General features: G+C 49.5%; 4 protein-coding genes across 4 annotated transcripts; 1 reads left to right on the top strand and 3 right to left on the bottom strand.

Annotated features, from left to right (window-relative positions):
• Nucleotides 1-5,207: 5,207 nt before the first annotated feature.
• Nucleotides 5,208-6,494, bottom strand: BO94DRAFT_162765 (uncharacterized protein). The gene has a single exon (XM_025605879.1). It carries the CDS (start codon nt 6,159-6,161, stop codon nt 5,352-5,354), a length of 810 nt encoding a protein of 269 aa, XP_025465323.1. The 5' UTR covers nt 6,162-6,494; the 3' UTR covers nt 5,208-5,351.
• Nucleotides 6,495-6,654: 160 nt separating this feature from the next.
• BO94DRAFT_162551 (arabinan endo-1,5-alpha-L-arabinosidase) lies at nt 6,655-8,064 on the bottom strand. Its single transcript, XM_025605878.1, has 4 exons — nt 7,617-8,064; nt 7,079-7,555; nt 6,937-7,022; nt 6,655-6,854 (listed from the first exon to the last, which is right to left on the bottom strand). Exons 1-4 carry the CDS (start codon nt 7,869-7,871, stop codon nt 6,716-6,718), a joined length of 957 nt encoding a protein of 318 aa, XP_025465322.1. The 5' UTR covers nt 7,872-8,064; the 3' UTR covers nt 6,655-6,715.
• A 5,175-nt stretch (nt 8,065-13,239) lies between these two features.
• On the top strand, nt 13,240-14,021 carry BO94DRAFT_548439 (uncharacterized protein; the record flags this gene model as incomplete). Its single annotated transcript, XM_025613400.1, has 5 exons — nt 13,240-13,323; nt 13,365-13,570; nt 13,617-13,639; nt 13,718-13,779; nt 13,800-14,021. 5 exons carry the CDS (start codon nt 13,240-13,242, stop codon nt 14,019-14,021), a joined length of 597 nt encoding a protein of 198 aa, XP_025465321.1.
• Nucleotides 14,022-14,574: 553 nt separating this feature from the next.
• Nucleotides 14,575-16,066, bottom strand: BO94DRAFT_162537 (glycoside hydrolase family 16 protein). The gene is made up of 3 exons (XM_025605877.1): nt 15,518-16,066; nt 15,014-15,467; nt 14,575-14,966 (listed from the first exon to the last, which is right to left on the bottom strand). Exons 1-3 carry the CDS (start codon nt 15,904-15,906, stop codon nt 14,625-14,627), a joined length of 1,185 nt encoding a protein of 394 aa, XP_025465320.1. The 5' UTR covers nt 15,907-16,066; the 3' UTR covers nt 14,575-14,624.
• Between the last annotated feature and the right edge of the window lie 137 nt (nt 16,067-16,203).

Below are 16,203 nucleotides of genomic sequence, written 5' to 3'. Positions count from 1 at the left end.
AGAGGAGAACGTTGCATGCCCTACTCCCATGACGTTTGAAAGTCGATCCTGGATTAATCAATCGTATATCTCTTCGTCGTCGAACGTAAATTCTGCGTCAAGTGGCGTCTAAAACAGCAGTGAGTTGAAAGGGGTATTGATTGAGGTCGAATTTGGTTTGGTGCCTGAACGTCAATGAATGGTTGAAAATGGACGTCAAAAGCCGTTTCCATCCAAGGTTCCTTGCTTGGACTTCCTCCTACATCAGAGGACTATACCCACCGTCAGTAAATATCTTCTTTTTGGTCAGGACCTATTGGTTTCTCACCTCGACATAGGGGTCACCTCTCACAAGCTTAACTTGCTTCAAAACGAGTCGAGATACCCTTGGGATATTGTCAGCTATCCTTTGTCTCCAACGCCTAGTGGTGGATAAATGGACTCTTTCTAAAACAGTCTCGTTGATGCCATCAAGTCCAAGCCTTGTGCTGAATTGGCGAAAACATGATTGTATAGCTTCCCATTTCCGATACGGTTCGGGTCGTGATGCGAAAGGTAGAGACTGCCAGACACCAGTCAATCTCCACCAGGAAAGGTGGCCGGTCTCACGCTTTAGGATTACTGTCCAAGCTGCTTGATACTCCAAGGAATACCGAGTCAATGGCTTGGTAACCTGAGCACGTCCATCGTGTCCTAGGCTTAGATTTTGTAGGAGCCGAATTCATGTTTCCAAGTTTTGGGCACCAATGCCATGCAGAGTGATCCATTGCTCTTGGAGTCTCTTCGGGTATGAAGCTGCGGTGCCCTTCAGCAACATGGCGCGGATCACCTGCAACGCATCCCGAGCATGAGACAGCGGTGGCACTGCGAAAAGAGTCAGAATCGCATAACACAGAAGCCCTGGGAGACTAACACACATCCAATGACGCCAGGACATGATGTTCTTGGTGACAAATAGAGTTGATGTTCGCGATCCAGTTTGGAGTTTCTGGGATCCTTCGTTATGGGCAGCCAAACACTAGCACGATAGCGCAGAGCTACTTGATATCAGCATTAATTCAAACACAGTAATGCTTGGGGAGATAAACATACCACGATTCGATCACCTTGCTGGCATCCACGGATCATTTCGAGTCCCATGGATGCCCAGCTGTTGGAGTCACGGTCATAAACGCAGATAGGTGCGCGCAGTCTCCTTAGCCCCAGCAGTTCTGGACTAGGTATTAGTTTAGTATTGTTAGATTTCACGAGAGCATGGTACATAACGACGTACCTTGTGAGCTCATGCCCGGGACCTCGGCAGGGGAATTGCTCTCGTCCCACTCTGAGGTGGTGGATTTAATGCAGGTAGCTGGGTCTCTGCAGCCACATGGCAGCATCTGGTGCGCGGGAAGCTGTTCATGGATTCACGCAATTCAGACCACTGATGTTGTCGATTCAATGAAATAAATGAGGGAGCGTTTGAAGCGAAGCTGTGAAGACGAAGATCAAACACCATGAGATAACTTCCCTTAAGGCGAGCCCATAATGCCCCGAGATAATGCTGTACACCTCCCCGGCAATGCTGTCTCCCAGCTGAAGGTGGACCTCGTTTCTCCAAGGACATTTAAAAATGCGAAAGCGTCTGGCGTGATCGTGCGAAGCCAGCGCAATATGCTCATTTCTCGGGAACAGCCGTATGAGACACTGGATGTAGACAGCCTGTTCGCTTTCTCGACATTTGCTAGGCCAATGGTAGTTCGAGAAGTGACGAGTTTGCCTCATATGTGGAGAACATCGACCTCTACATTGGCCACGTATGAGCTTTGCTGTTCATTTCAGCATAAGTAGATTCGCCAAATGTCTCCTGCCATTGGTAAGGACGTATCGTACGCTGTTTGGACACGGGATACTGACATAACTGGACAGAGGTCCTAGACGATAGTTGGCGGGATCACTTATCCCGCCCTGGCCGTGGACACCTCCGCCCTCTAACCCCGCGTCAACAAGGTTGTGGCGACTGGAAGCACATCCAAGTTAGTCATTTGATCTGTATAGATAGGGGACAATGTGCATGCCTGTTTTGCTCGTGCCGAAGTCCAGGCCGACAACCAATAGGTCAGTCACAGAATGCCTTCCCGATCACGCTGATGCGTAAAGTGTAGTCATGAGGGAAGGATGATAATCGGGGGTTACAATGCGATTGCTGGGAAACGATGATCTAGCTATCCGCAATCACCACCAGCATTGGTCAGCGGTGAACGCTGGCATGCTATAATGACAGATAGAAGGGCCGTCCGGATCCAGATTTTGAAATCGGAGGTGGCACCATAGTTGCATATAGCTAAAAGAAGACTTAATGTGGCATCTGGCATGTCTTCAGGCGCTCTTTGGCTAGAGACATGGCTTCTGATGTATCGCTCGTAAAGCGGCCGAGTCTTCTTAACGTCTCAATGATGACGAGGCTCCAATTAACGCATGCATTCGTTGAGAACATGCAGGGTATTGGTCGCGGACCTTCACAAAAGCCCGAAACCATACGGGCGATGGGTGATTGGCAGGTACTGTACCTCGTCAGCATCGATGCGGCATGCCTTTCCTTCCCGGTAGGTTATTTCCTAGCTGGCATGTTCGCGAACAGGTAGGATTTATGCCACGAAAGGGCTAGGAGGTGGAGCTGAACAAAGCTGAGGGAACGGAGACAATATGTGCCCAGGACAAACTGTTCCGTCGTCAGAGGGATACCTAATTAGCCACAAATTACCGCTCTCTTAGCATCCGGAGATCGAATTCCGAAGCCAGAAATCGTATGAAATTGACTCCTGCGTTGTCGTCATCTTCCGCGACCCGCCTGGCAAAAAGGTTGATTAATTATACTTATTTAGGGATTGTCAGCAGGGACAAGCTCCCTCAATGGGACCCTTCGACATCAACCATGAAAAAATGGGGAGACAGTCGAGGAATCATCATTGCAGGCGTCGGTAATCTCGATTCGGGACATCACGATCCATGTTTCGGCATTGTTGTGTGAAAGTTCGACGGCTAACGGCCAGTTACTGTTGAGGATCTCTGAAAGTGACCGGTCTTCATATGTTATCTCGAAGAAGTACATTCCCGGTCTCTCGTTCTTTCCGAGATCCCGATATCGGTTTAATGGTAGTGGGGAACGTCACACTTGGTTCTCGCGGTTGTGCTTCAGTTCAGATTTTCGTTTGAGATGCTTTTGAGAAGCGTTAGGAATGCGTTTTTCTGGAGTGCCCAGCGCTGATACATACCTTATATTCTTGAACAGCATTCCTCGATGAGAATTGCGTGTGTAGGCCGCTAGTGGTTCGGTAACCGGACATCGCTGGTAATTGCATCATCATATGAAACATTTCGCCACTGCCTCGCTTGTCGTTGCCCTGTTAAAGAGGGTCGGTGACAAAGGATCATTGGGTCTTCAGAAGCGACAGATTGTCGGGGCTGTTAGGGTAATACTTCCTCAGATCAGAATCCAGAGGACGATGAAATAGTTGGCCGGGGCTTTGTGTCATTTCACCGTCTCGGAGTGCCCATGCTGCTTGAGAGAAAAGTGATCTCCCCTGGTTTCAACGTTGAGTCACGCGGTCTTTGGAATGGCATTTTCTGTCCTTGATATAGTATAACAGGTAGGACCCAAACTAGAAGCTCGAGGCCGCGTTCAAAGACAATACAACGGGGACGAAGGTCTATTGGCTTAATAAGACCTGAATCTAGGCTATAATAAAATTGTCAGTTATAACTCTGCACCTAGGCGTTTGGGTGCCCCTTACCTGAATCATCCCTGGATTCTAGAGCAACAAACTGTGGGATGTTGGTCACACGAGGGCCTTCTCGCCTTTTCCAACACATGTGGTGAACAATATGGGAGATTCGCAGGTGGTCCAAGAACAGGTCGACATCTTGTGAGGGATTTTGGCTGATTCTCGCGAATCCGTGATGCAGGAGATCCAGTCTTCAAGCCGCTGTCTAGGCGCCATAAAACTATCTGATTATGGGATAAGATCGCGAAGCCATTCCTTGCATCTATCCAGCAATTTGGATATCCAGGATACTACGAGTGATCGCTGTCGAGGCTTGTAACAAAGAATCACTGCAATGTTGTGATCGGCGCCATTCGAACGACAAGAGAAGCGTCTGCCACAATCATCTCATACCCACTAGCATGTGACTGATGGGATCGATAGGTTAGTCACATGGTTCAAGTTCGTCGTTCGGGTATATCGTATTCTCGCCGCATAAGACCGTCCAAGCACAAGCACCACACATCGTGGTCTAGGATCTTTGTATGAAGTCATCGTTGCTCAGCTGTGTTGATTCCGCCTCGGTGTAGACACCAATAGGGCGTTGCGTGCGTCGTCGACAGTTGATTTCATTTGGGTATACCTCCCAGTCACTCATCAACAGCAGGGCGTAGATCCTGCCCAACTGAGGCAATGGTTAGCTCATGACTCCACGATTTGATGGAAGCCAATATGGGGAAAGCCGTACATAGCTGGCAATGCCATCTTTAGCAATCCGATCAATCCAAGTGTACTTTGACGCAATCGAAAGTGTTTGCCCGGATCCATTTGGCTTTGATTCGCGCTGAAATGGTGATCAATGTTTTAGAGGCCAGAGACCTGGAAGTGATATAGGTATGGAAAGCCTTGCAAGTCGCGATGATGCATCATTGAGAGCCATGGCAGCAGTAAAAGGTTTGTGCCAATGTACGTCGCATGGATAGGGTGAGGTGCAGTTGACTGGTCCTGGCGTGAAAGTCAAGCACAAGTGTGATCCCTTGGTATCTCGGTGTTTGTGGCCCAAGCCGACACTGGGGCACAGAAGCTCTGGCGTAGATAATGGACAGTTGGCAGAGCACATTGTATCGGGAATAGACAGACACACCTATGTCCGCAGGGTATAAACGGTCGATTGGGCGTGCTAGCTGAGTCGATTGACCACGTACGGCGCCTGGCTGAATCTGCCCAGAAAGACCACGAGGGGTAGTGTGTGGCCAGTCTGCATGCTTCGGGGCCGACCACTGGTGATTGACCATGATGTCAGTAGCTGATGCGATCCATTGCTGGGAAGAAATCACTCACTGCCTCCTACCACTACCACAAGTCAAGTTATCAGAAGTGATACCGTTCTCCAGCTTTCTCGACGCCTGTTTCACCCGGCGACCCGACAGATTTGGAAGGACATATTCCTGGACTGCTGGTCCGCCCTCTTCTGGGTTTGATCCTCAATGGGTAGGAGGAGAAAACACACATATATAAATGAGGGGAGACACAAATTCTTAGTTCGATGACCATGAAGAAGACCGAAGCACGGGATCGAGGCTTACAAACCAACAACTGGTATAAAGAACGAGGAAAATGAACAAGATGTCAAGAGTAGTATGGGAAATAAATCGCAGATGAGCACGATGACCCCTTGGTCGGCATTGTTTGCGGCCTCAGCACCATCAGTCTCATCGTGTAGCATAAGTCGGAACAGAAATTTCCTGATGGATATGCCCTCTTACATGCCAACATCGCCATCAAATCCCCTGCGTAGCACAAAGACAAGATAAATACAAGACAAGTCAATCGCCATGGACTGCGTCCTTCTTGCAGGCTAAGAATCCCCTGCGAAGGATGCAGCCTGCCTATCGCTATCGCCTTCAAATCACTGGCATCAAGCGCGACCTGGCGTGATGGTATATAGAGAACAAGCCACACATTATAAGCAAGAAACATATATATGGAAGAAACGAAAAGGAACAAAGCAAAGTAATGAAGGAAGCAAAGAAAAGAACATACTATATATATGAGGAGGAAAGAAGAAAGAGAAACGGACAAGTTCGCGAGGGACCCCATATATAGCTTCGAAGCGATACCACGGTGATTGCACCACCTCCTATGACCAAGTCCCAAAAATAATCGAGAAGCGAACAGTGTGGTCAAACCTGGGGGAGAGTCGCAGTATCCCAGCTGGAGTGGACAGAGGGGTAGAGTCCAGGCCAGACACCCAACGATGTCAACAAACGGGGGCAGTGTCTTGTGCGACGCCCGGCAGCAAGAGAAGAACTGGCCCGACCTGGCCATCGATCGGGGGATCGGACCTGTCAGTGAAGGCCAGTGGCCCTTGCAGCTGCCGTGGCGGTGCTGCCGACAGGGATCCCGACGCCATCGGAGCGGATAACTGCAGCGCGCCATTGACGGCGGCCAGCTGGGCCGCCCTGGTTGGCGGCACTGGCCACGGTCGGTGCTACCAACGGGGTAGTATCGCGTCGCTAATGAGTTGCTTTCTGACAATCGGAAAATTCAAAGAATGCGATTCACCGTTGGGGACCGTCCCGACATGCCTGGGGTCGCCCTGTCAACCATGCGGCATTATCCGCACATACCATTATGGCGACGAGGAATGGAAGTCAAGGCTGAAGAGGTTGACAGCCTTCCTGGGTGGGCCTATCTAATCGCCCCTCTCTTCACACATGCCATGATAATCGACATTCCTCGTCCTTCATCTACGATAGCGATGCATTATCGATAGTGGTACTTACTAGTAATAGTGGTCCATTCATCCCAGCCAGGCAACTATATATATATTTTTATTAATCGCAACATAAAACATTACGAATTAACGTAATAAATAATCTAAGTACAGAAGGAAAGCCCCAGAATGGCAGTCCACGCCGGGAGTCTCGTGTTACCCCCAAAGGGCTGGGCTGGCCGGACCCCGTGCCATTGCGGTATAGATCGAAGAGCCATCAGGCTACCACGGGCCAACCATCGTTCCAGGTGAGCTGGTTCCAGCCGAATTGGTAGTCATCGACCGTCAGGCCAATGTTCTTGTTGGCGTAATGGTAATAGACAACCAGTCCGTAGGTCGTATCGTTCAAAACACCCCTAGTGCCCTGATTAGCATGCTTCCATTTGATCTAGGACTAGCTAGCTGGTCAGCCACCAGGAAGGGTGGGGACAAACTTACTGTCCACCTGGACCGAAGACGTAGTCGTGACTGGCCAGAACGGTAGTTCCGCCGCTGTTGGTGCATGCAACACCGTTCTGGTCGACCTGCACACGAAATTAACACCTCGCTCAATCTTCCATACAATCTGCGAGTCACTTACAAAGTCGCCCGTTCCCGTCTGGGATCGGCACACAACAATCCGGTACTCGTCTCCTTGGGCGGGCGGGCTAGAGATGTAATTCTGAGCCTGACCGGACGAGAAAGTAAGGTAGTAGTAGCCTCCACGCTCGAACATGAAAGCAGCCTCGATGGCATGGTTTCCCGATGCGTTGTAGGCCAAGTTGGTGGGCGTGCTGCCGCTGCTCGTCAGGGAGTCGGTCATCTCCACCTGGTAGATGCCATCCCAGTACGAGCCAAACTGGAGATAGGGGGTGCTGCCAATGGTGATCCAGTTGGGGTCAATGGCGTTGTACGGGGTGGACGAAGACGAGGTGACGCCAATCTCGCCATGGTCCGTCCAGGAGCCTACCTCGAGGGTGGTGGAGCTGGCAACGCCAATGGTGGAACTTTGGCTGCCAAGCGTAGAGCTGGCATAGTACATGTAGTAGGTGCCGTCAACGTAGTGCACATCTGGAGCCTGTGGGAATATTAGGTCTGAAGCCGGCCAGCGGGGGTGGTGGTATGTCAAGGTGTCTTACCCAGAGATTGGAGGCATTCCCCACTGTAACCTCCGAGCCGTCTGCCAATGCTACCCCAAGATCGGTCCACGGACCAGTAATCGAGCTGGCCGACGAGATGTGAATGCCTAACCCTGTCGAAAAGCGAAAGAACGTGCCGTCAGACTTGCGTTGGATGACATTGGGGTCATGGGCCCAGCAGGATCCCGAGCAGGCACCCGGGTCTGAGTAGGCGTTTGCCAACGCTACACAAAGCAGAAGGACAAACGAAAACATGACGGATGAGGCGGAGATGAGGGGGAGATGAGGGGAAGAAAGAAAAGGGGATCGAGTGAGAAAAAATGTCTGTTTTCGATTGAGGCAGGATACATTGTCAGTCGCGAGGAAGGGCCTTATATGTACAATGAATGGGCTCCGCCGGTGTACATCGGCAACTGTCACCGCAATGCTTGCAGAAGGCAGCCTTGCAAGTAAGGACCACACTAGAGATCCAGCTGAGCTTACGCATGCATTGACCTCGGGTCATTCTCGTAATTGAGGAGGGCTAATGTCGAGCGATACTCGGGGTTGACTCCCTTGCTGGCCCGGGTCCGACCAATCACGCCTTCGGAACTAGCTTTAACTTTAGGAGACTAGTTGGTGGTGACGAGGATGCTCCATGGATGTATCTGGCTCCTTTCCATGCAGATTGTTTGCATCGACGTGGATCCTTGACTGGATGGATGGATGGAGCTGCCAGCCTAATCCGTCGTGACGGCAATCAGGCAACGGAACAATTTTGGCTCTCGACGAGTAAATCCACAGCAGTTTCCCCCCGCGTTAGTCTTAGTGACAAAAGCAAAATATTATCTCCCAGGCAAATGCATGCAATCCGAAAAAAAAAAATAATAAAAATAAAAATCAAAACAATTGCCTAGCCAAGGTTTGGGGGAATTATAATTGTAGGCACCTGATCGATCGGCTGGTCTTCATCACATTACCCTTTTGGGACCCCATGACTCCTTCCATCAACCTCGGATTTCGGGTCGAAGAAGGAAAATCTCCTGAACCATCTCTGCGGTCTTTCTGGATTCTGGAATTTTGGAAAGATTATCCTCGGGCCGCCTCACTCACCGCACAAAGTACATACGAGGAAGGTACGCCGTCAGCCTCTTTGTTTGCCGTGGTGGTGCCTGCCTCATCTCCTCCCCTTTCCATTCACCCATTCATTCCCTGCCACATCCCCCACAAATACTTGGCCTGACGTGTCAATCCAAGTGCATTCTAGATGGGGGTGTCAAAGGCCACAAGTTGAGATTGGAGTACCGGGCTCTCCGCACGCGATGATTGGGTGACTGGATACAGATGACGGGTTGAAGGAGAGATTCGGTCGGCTTGGTCTCCTTAGCCCATCTTAGTCTTTCTTGGTCGCCCCCAGCGCTGGGCCTAGTGGGTGCCCCCAAAGCCTTTCGGAAGGCCATCGGTCGATCATGGACTAGGCCTGCCCAATGGGACCGGCCCGTCGAGTTGGGAGTCCGTGAGCATGGCGGAGCGACGCCAAAGCTTGCCATTTATTTCGGGATGTCGTGATGGGGATCCCCAGATCTGATGATTCATGGGGGTCACCTAGCCTGTCTAGTGACTTGCTACTCTCCTGCGAAGATCCTCCGATAACGTCCCCCCTGCTGAGGATCGCCTACCCGACAATGGGAGGAAAACTATGAAGAATGAGTGCCTTGGGGGGACGGTGAATCTTGTTTCCACGTCGCAAGCCACACCCCTTGCAGGGACCCGTCACGACTCATTCATGTCTGTTTTTGGGTATTTCTGCATTTGTAGGATCGATCTAAGCGCACAGCCCTCGTCCAAGATTCCCACAGCCTTGCTACCATTATGTAATCGGGGTTCCCCTCATCTTGGACCTGTCCCGATTGCCGTCCCAGCGGTCGGTTCAAGCCGTGATGTGCCAAGAGTGCCCGGCTTTTGAGATCGGACGGTACTGTGATGGCTTCACAAGGAGGTGGAATTGGATGGTGCACCTGGCATGGTCTATCCAGGATGGTGCGACCTGCGCTAAGGATGTCGTGACTCGTCCAAGGCACTCCTGAGGGAAAGGGGAAAGCGCGATAGCAAGCATCGCGGGTCCTTGTCTATAACACGCACAATTTATTGCCAAGGTTGACCGATTCGAAGTAACAAAGAGAGCGACATCATGGATGGTTTTGCCGGGTTGCCGCTCTCGTGTTTTGCCCAGCCGGCTGCTGCAAGGAGGCCCAGGAAGAAGTAATCATGACCGCATGCAGCATCCAGTTGACCAGTGATCAAGGGCTACGGAGCACTACTGACCGAATCTCACGGGGCACGACCGGGTTGCGGTGAACAACACGTTGCTGTCTTGATTATCTGCGATGCGCAAATTTCCACTTGATTAATGTTGTTGTCAAGGCCACATATCGTCGCGAATTGCAACGATAAGAAGGGATTGCGCCTTCTGGGGAATCTCCCACTCGTCCAGGGGCCGGGGTGGAGGAGACGGTTTTCCGCAGTGGAGATGAGCGTGCATTGCATGCATTGATGGAGTGTCTGGGCCATCATATGGCGCCAGCCGGCTTGGTGGGGACTGCGGAGGTTTTAGTATTCTCCGGAAACAACACTTATCTACCTACCTAGTGTTTAGTGTGTGTTAGTGATGAGTATTCAATAATCCGGGAGTTGCGAGCGGTTCCGGAAATTCCCCGTTGCAGGGGAACCCGACCAAGAATCGGACGCGTTGGATCTGGTTTTTGGGGCGTATCGATCGCCGCGATCTACTGAGCCGTGGTAATCAAGCCACTTTGCGACCATCACTCTATTCACACCACAGGAACCGGTCCTGACAACGGATTTTGAGCCCGCATTTATGACTGAAGCAAACTGTCAGGAAGCAAATACTTTCTAAGCGACGATTCTATATCAACCACGATCTCAACTTTGTGATATACCTGACAGCCACGCCTCTCCACACCCGCCATCACCCAAAGAACACCAATCCATAAAACCACAACACGACCTCAACAATAACCTAGCATGAGCCTACGTACAAGATCCAATAACCCACTGAGAACAACACAGAATGCAACACTCTCAACCAATCCCCTCTGCACCTGACCCTGATCATCCACCACAATCTATTTTAAGCACAGGCAGACACCAAGCAAGGGACACATCAATACACGAACTCAACTGTCACTTTCCTGAACTCTATCAACCGCAAGACACAAACAACCTCCCTTTCAAACCTTCCATCAATGGAGATAGATAGTCTTCAACTGACCCAACGATCTAAAAGACAAGTCTCATGCATCCTGCAGGGGCAACACCATTCATCATCGCGACCGAGTAATCTGCAGCAACTCGACACGCGTCCAACACATGGTTGTGGCTCCTTCAAGCTTCTTGCCCCTGACGATGAAAACTCTGGCTGGCGCGTTCCTGCAGTAGTTGATCGGAGGGAATTTGCCACTGCTGTTACCTGGTAGAGGGTGTTTATCGGGGAGTAGGTAAGAATTTAGAATAGATCGTAGCATACCTCCTGACTCTAACCTATAGATCGAGAATGAAATAGACAATGAGAGAAAGTAGAAGGGGCCGGCAAGCTCTATCCCTCGCTTTCCATCAAACTTCCATAAAGCTTAATCATACGCAGAGTAGAGTACTCCGTATATCCCTAACGATCCCCTGATCACCACCACCACCCACCATCAATATATCCACCCAAACCAAGCATCATAAACGTAAATCCATCCAGACAATCACAATACACACCCAAATTCATCACATATAATCCCCAAATCCACCCCCCTATATACACCCAGACGGTCTACCCAAAGCAAAACACCACCTAAACGGAAATGCACCCGATGACGCGTCCCCATCCGACACATCACGAATCATACGTTCCGATACTCAAATAAGCAACCATAGTACAGAAATACACTACATCATTAATAATAGCTTAGCTGTAACTCCTGGGTTGGATTCCCGCCTGCGAGGTTTATTTTTATTATGTTTGTGATGTTTGATGGGGTATTGGATGGGATGGGATGGGCACGCCAGCCACATACGGAGTATATTTACATACAGAGCATTAGTTAGTGTAGGATGGAGTTAGTGAGGCGGGCGGAGTACGGAGTAAGTATATTTGTTTATGTGACTTGATGGAATTTCTATATCTGTACGTAATTCATTGGATGTTGTCTTTGTTTTAGTAACTTATTGCATTTGCTCAGATGTATATTTTGGTTTGCTTGGAACATAGTATGTGGTCGGGCTGGCTCACATGAAGTCCCTGAACTATTATGAAAGCAAGTCAGAATAAAAAGCGTTCTAAGAAATTGAAACTTGGGGGGACTCGCATCAATCCAAGTTTTTAGGTAGGTCCATGCAAGTGCGATATGCCTGCTGATGCCGTTGACCACCAGCTCGACCTGCAAGTACTTCCGACGCAGACTACACAAAAGCTCTCCTTTTGAACCATACCGAGATATCTTGTTCAAACCTGGGACCGCTGTACGTATCGCGGAGTACCGAAAGAGCCAGGACATATGTAGGTATGGTTATGATGTTGATGATGGATACGTTCCCAATCAATTGAATCAGGGACGAGATGGGCTATAATCTTTCCCTGGTTGATTTGGAGCGTACTAGTGCCTTCTCGGAGCATGAGGCGAAGCTGTAGTGACTGGGTGTGGACAAGAATGGACTCGATTGGACATGAGCATTGCATACGGAAGGGAAATTTTGTGTCTAAATCCGGTGCAAACATCCTGTCTATGACATGCCATGGGCATCGTCACATAACGGCGCAAGTGACCACCATGTGTCAAGGACTCGGGTCGCGTATTGCTCCCATGTGGCATTTTTATCAAGTGTGTCTGGCAGAATTCAAGCCAGCACCGCAGCAAGACGTGCTAATGTGTTCTCTTCGCACTGCTTGATGCAATTGGGCTTGATGTCTTCTATCTTTAGCTTTTTCTCTTCTTCTTCTAGAGAATTAATGCCTAAGTCATCCGGCTGAGTGTGCTCGGTGTACACGCTTGGTCCCTCTTCGAGCTCTCGCATGTCCCTCTCGTCGACTGTGTTGAGTCTGCTTAGCTCATTCTGTTCGTCAAACCATTCGGGTTCACTTGATGTATTTGTGGTACGCCTGTAATTATGTCGCAGGATCGCCTATATGGCCAATGATGGCGGCTTTTCTCACAGTAAAGCCGGTTTATTCGATGGTCAATCCCAATAGCACCGTTGACGGCGGTCCAAATACATGACGGGAATATTTCTCCGGGGTCTGAGTGTCTTGCGAAGTACCGTCCAGCGGATGTTACCCGGAAGATTGCCATGCTAAAAATATCGAAGGGTAGGCCATAATAATGGTTCAGTCCCCAGTTTGCGTGCAAGATTCTTTGGAATGCACGTAGTATGTCGGATTCATAAACGAGTATCTCTCCTATACATAGCTGAGAGTAGCTTATTTGCAAAACGAAGGGACCAACATACATCATGTATCTTCTCTGAGTATGAATGACACGACATCCACACACAAATGGTTTCCCTGTCTCCATGCGACAGCAGGTCTTATGATTAAAGTCATCGTCGCAGTCCTTGAGCCATTCGGGAACTTTGTTCCACCATGTCCGGGGGCCTCTTTACAGAGACAAGGCCATTCCAGGATTTATATTTGGGATCCCCAATACGGCTTCCGAGCCTGTCATATGTACGTCAGTACAGTCTAGTCGAAGACACTTTTCCTTCCAGATGGAAACTGTTGGGGCAGATCACCTAGCAACCGGTTATCCTCAAGATCGCGGAGGATGCAACCTAACTTTGAGAAGAAACTTGATGTCCATAACTACTTGTCGTCTCTGTTCCACGGAAAATAGGACACGTGTGTCCAGTGGAAAGCCTATAGCACGAGCTTCTAGGTCATCTGTGATCACTGCAAACATGCGGCAGATGTCACAGTAAGTAAAGCGCTCTTGCAGATCTCTGACACTCCTGGTGCTTGAGTCAAGTTGTGGAAGAAGCTTTGTGTATGTAAGAGCAACATAATTTCCCACAAACAGTCATTATGAGAACTTCCCAGTCTCATATGTTTGCAAATCCTATAGGGCAGAGCGATGGGAATATCTCCCTAATCCGGACAAACTTTGTAGAAGTGGATATCCTGATAGTAAGTAACACTATTGATAGATTCACTGTATATGGGCACTCGAGTCTTTCGTTGAACAATTGTCACGTCCTCTAAACGGTCACAGCACAGAGGGAACAGGTGACTTGACCACCGTCGTCAGAATTCAACCAATTCTCACCAGGATTACGTGGCATCATAGAAGCTTCTGTAAACTATTACCTGCTTGGAGGACTGAAAAGAGGATGAATATATCCATCCAGGAGATATGTTGGAGCGGATAAACGCGCATCAGAACGAATAAACGACCTAGCATTGTAATGGTTTAAATTAAACTAATGCACGACACTTAGATAATCCGTAATGAACGGGCATATAGCCATGGGCATTGGCAGACTTCACGCTCCACATGCTTCCTACTTGATACCCCGCAGCAGGTGATGTGGCAAGCATGTGCCATCACGCCAAACAGGTCTAAGAAATTGAAGTGTGTCCAACCTGAAGGACGATAGGTGTCAGCTCCAAGAAAAGCCATTTTGAGTGACAGTATGAGTTAAGGTCAAGTTCTGAAAATAGATGTAAATAGTACTTGCTCTAGCAGGATAGAGATTCGAGATTATTTGATGCTCACCGCTTGAAAGATAGCCTGTGGGCAGCGATGTCTACATCCTTCTAGAGATAGCACCTTCACGAATTCTCATGTTGTTTCTTAGCACAGAGTCAGACTCTCTTGAAGAAGAAGAATCAAGCTGTTTTAACATTATCCTATCTAGCCAAGGATCAATGATCGCTAATCGAATCATCCGCATAGTCCCTACCATTATCATTATACAGTCCCATAATCGTAACCAATCGAACCAACACAAGCCTTTGGGCCAAGCATCCAGCTAAGCCTGATATACCTTGAAACTCTTAAACTCCCAGTACGCCTGGGTGAAATTGCCAGGGTTGCTGCGAACGAAGCTTTCGCATGTGCCAGGACAATGATACAGTTCCGTATAGAACTCCCGGTTGGCACCGAGTTGTCCGCACAGATCGATGTTTGCAATAATGCTTTGATTCTTGAAGTGCGAAGATATGTCGCAATGCGTGTTCGGGAAGTCAGCCAACGCGGTTCCCCAAGTCGATGGGTCTGGGGTGCTGCTCGAGTTCGAAACGTCGTCGGGAATGGAACTGCGTGGGAAGAACCAAGCTCGGATGCCAGCATCCCGCAATTCCAAAGCGTAGACCTATACCAGTCAACATCGGGAACTATGATTAAAGTATCGTGACTTACTCCACCGCCATCCTCGTTCATCTCTTGTCCATACGTGTTGGGCAAGCCTTGCACGCCACATCCCGCATTTCCATGCGTGCTATTGTCGCAGGTCACGTAATTAGGAGTACCAGTCTCCTTCCGCTTAACATTCATCTTACAACCGCTGGTTGTATGCAAGGTGACAGCATTTCCTTCCGTCGCGATGTTGTTGGTCTCCACCACATCAATTTCTCCATTTTCTGGCCAATTGTAGGTATCGGTTAGCCACAGCGCAGGCCACAACCCACAGCCGTAAGGCGTATGAAGGATGTCAAAGATAAATAGACCGGTATCGTAGCTCGTTTTCGACTCCAGTCGCACGGACTGTCGGCCATTGGTTGCGTTCTTGTTCGACGTGTCCACCTTCATCACAACGGATTCGTCGGTTGCATAGGTCAAATTCAGCGAGTTCGATGTCGAACGGTTGACATACCTACACGACATAAGCTAAGGTCAATGAATGCAGGATGTGCTCCGCCATACTGAACAAATCCATCGGTGGGATCTTCGCCGGAATAGTAGTCAAAACGGTCGAAGAACGAGGTCCCCGAGTACGTGTCTACCAGCTTGTAATCTAGCTTGGAGTAGTTGGGATATTTGCTCTTCTTTGTACCCTCGACAGCTCCAACAACGACTGCGATGATGATGACAACAGCCGCAGCTGCTATAATCAACTTTGTGCGTAGCGACCAGCCGCGAGGATGGTACCAGGGATAAGAGGCGACTGTTTGTTGTGCGGGTATAAATTGCCCGGATCCTGGAGGAGGGGGTGGTCCTGCGTGTCCCAGATCATCCTCCAGCTTGGGGATTTGAGCAGCGGTGCCGCCATACCTGAGATCGTTCCCGGGTACATAGTACTGCTTATCGGCCATTTTGGCCAAAGGCTTCCGATCGAACAGAGGGGGGGGGAAAGTGAGCGATGTAAATGTCGAAATGATATGGTTCCCGTAAGCTCCGAGTAAACGAATGTATGTAGCTAGTGAATTGATGGTGAAGAGTTGAGAGATAGAAGTCGGGACGGGATGTTGTCATCGAGAATGTGCGACGCAACGATCATGGCCTGATTAGGCAATCAGCAGTCACAGCCGTTGAAGCGATCATTGCCACGATAAGGAGAGGTCAACGCTTCTAAAGGTGCAATACAACGTGAACAGAGATAAAGGTGAGGG

Source organism: Aspergillus sclerotioniger (assembly GCF_003184525.1).
Source record: "Aspergillus sclerotioniger CBS 115572 chromosome Unknown BO94scaffold_22, whole genome shotgun sequence".
In the NCBI taxonomy this organism is placed as follows: Eukaryota; Fungi; Ascomycota; class Eurotiomycetes; order Eurotiales; family Aspergillaceae; genus Aspergillus; species Aspergillus sclerotioniger.
The sequence above is the reverse complement of the archived record's forward strand: the minus strand, read 5'-3'. Positions and strand labels throughout refer to the sequence as shown.

What these genes read in the sequence shown, in the direction of transcription:
- BO94DRAFT_162765 (XM_025605879.1), bottom strand. Translation starts at nt 6,161, where the DNA reads ATGGCGCGCTGCAGTTATCCGCTCCGATGGCGTCGGGATCCCTGTCGG.
- BO94DRAFT_162551 (XM_025605878.1), bottom strand. Translation starts at nt 7,871, where the DNA reads ATGTTTTCGTTTGTCCTTCTGCTTTGTGTAGCGTTGGCAAACGCCTAC. An exon ending in GGAATGCCTCCAATCTCTGG is followed by an intron (nt 7,556 to 7,616) that starts GTAAGACACCTT and finishes ATATTCCCACAG; the next exon opens with GCTCCAGATGTGCACTACGT. An exon ending in AGACGGGAACGGGCGACTTT is followed by an intron (nt 7,023 to 7,078) that starts GTAAGTGACTCG and finishes TTTCGTGTGCAG; the next exon opens with GTCGACCAGAACGGTGTTGC.
- BO94DRAFT_162537 (XM_025605877.1), bottom strand. Translation starts at nt 15,906, where the DNA reads ATGGCCGATAAGCAGTACTATGTACCCGGGAACGATCTCAGGTATGGC. An exon ending in CCCACCGATGGATTTGTTCA is followed by an intron (nt 15,468 to 15,517) that starts GTATGGCGGAGC and finishes TATGTCGTGTAG; the next exon opens with GTATGTCAACCGTTCGACAT. An exon ending in TGAACGAGGATGGCGGTGGA is followed by an intron (nt 14,967 to 15,013) that starts GTAAGTCACGAT and finishes TGACTGGTATAG; the next exon opens with GTCTACGCTTTGGAATTGCG.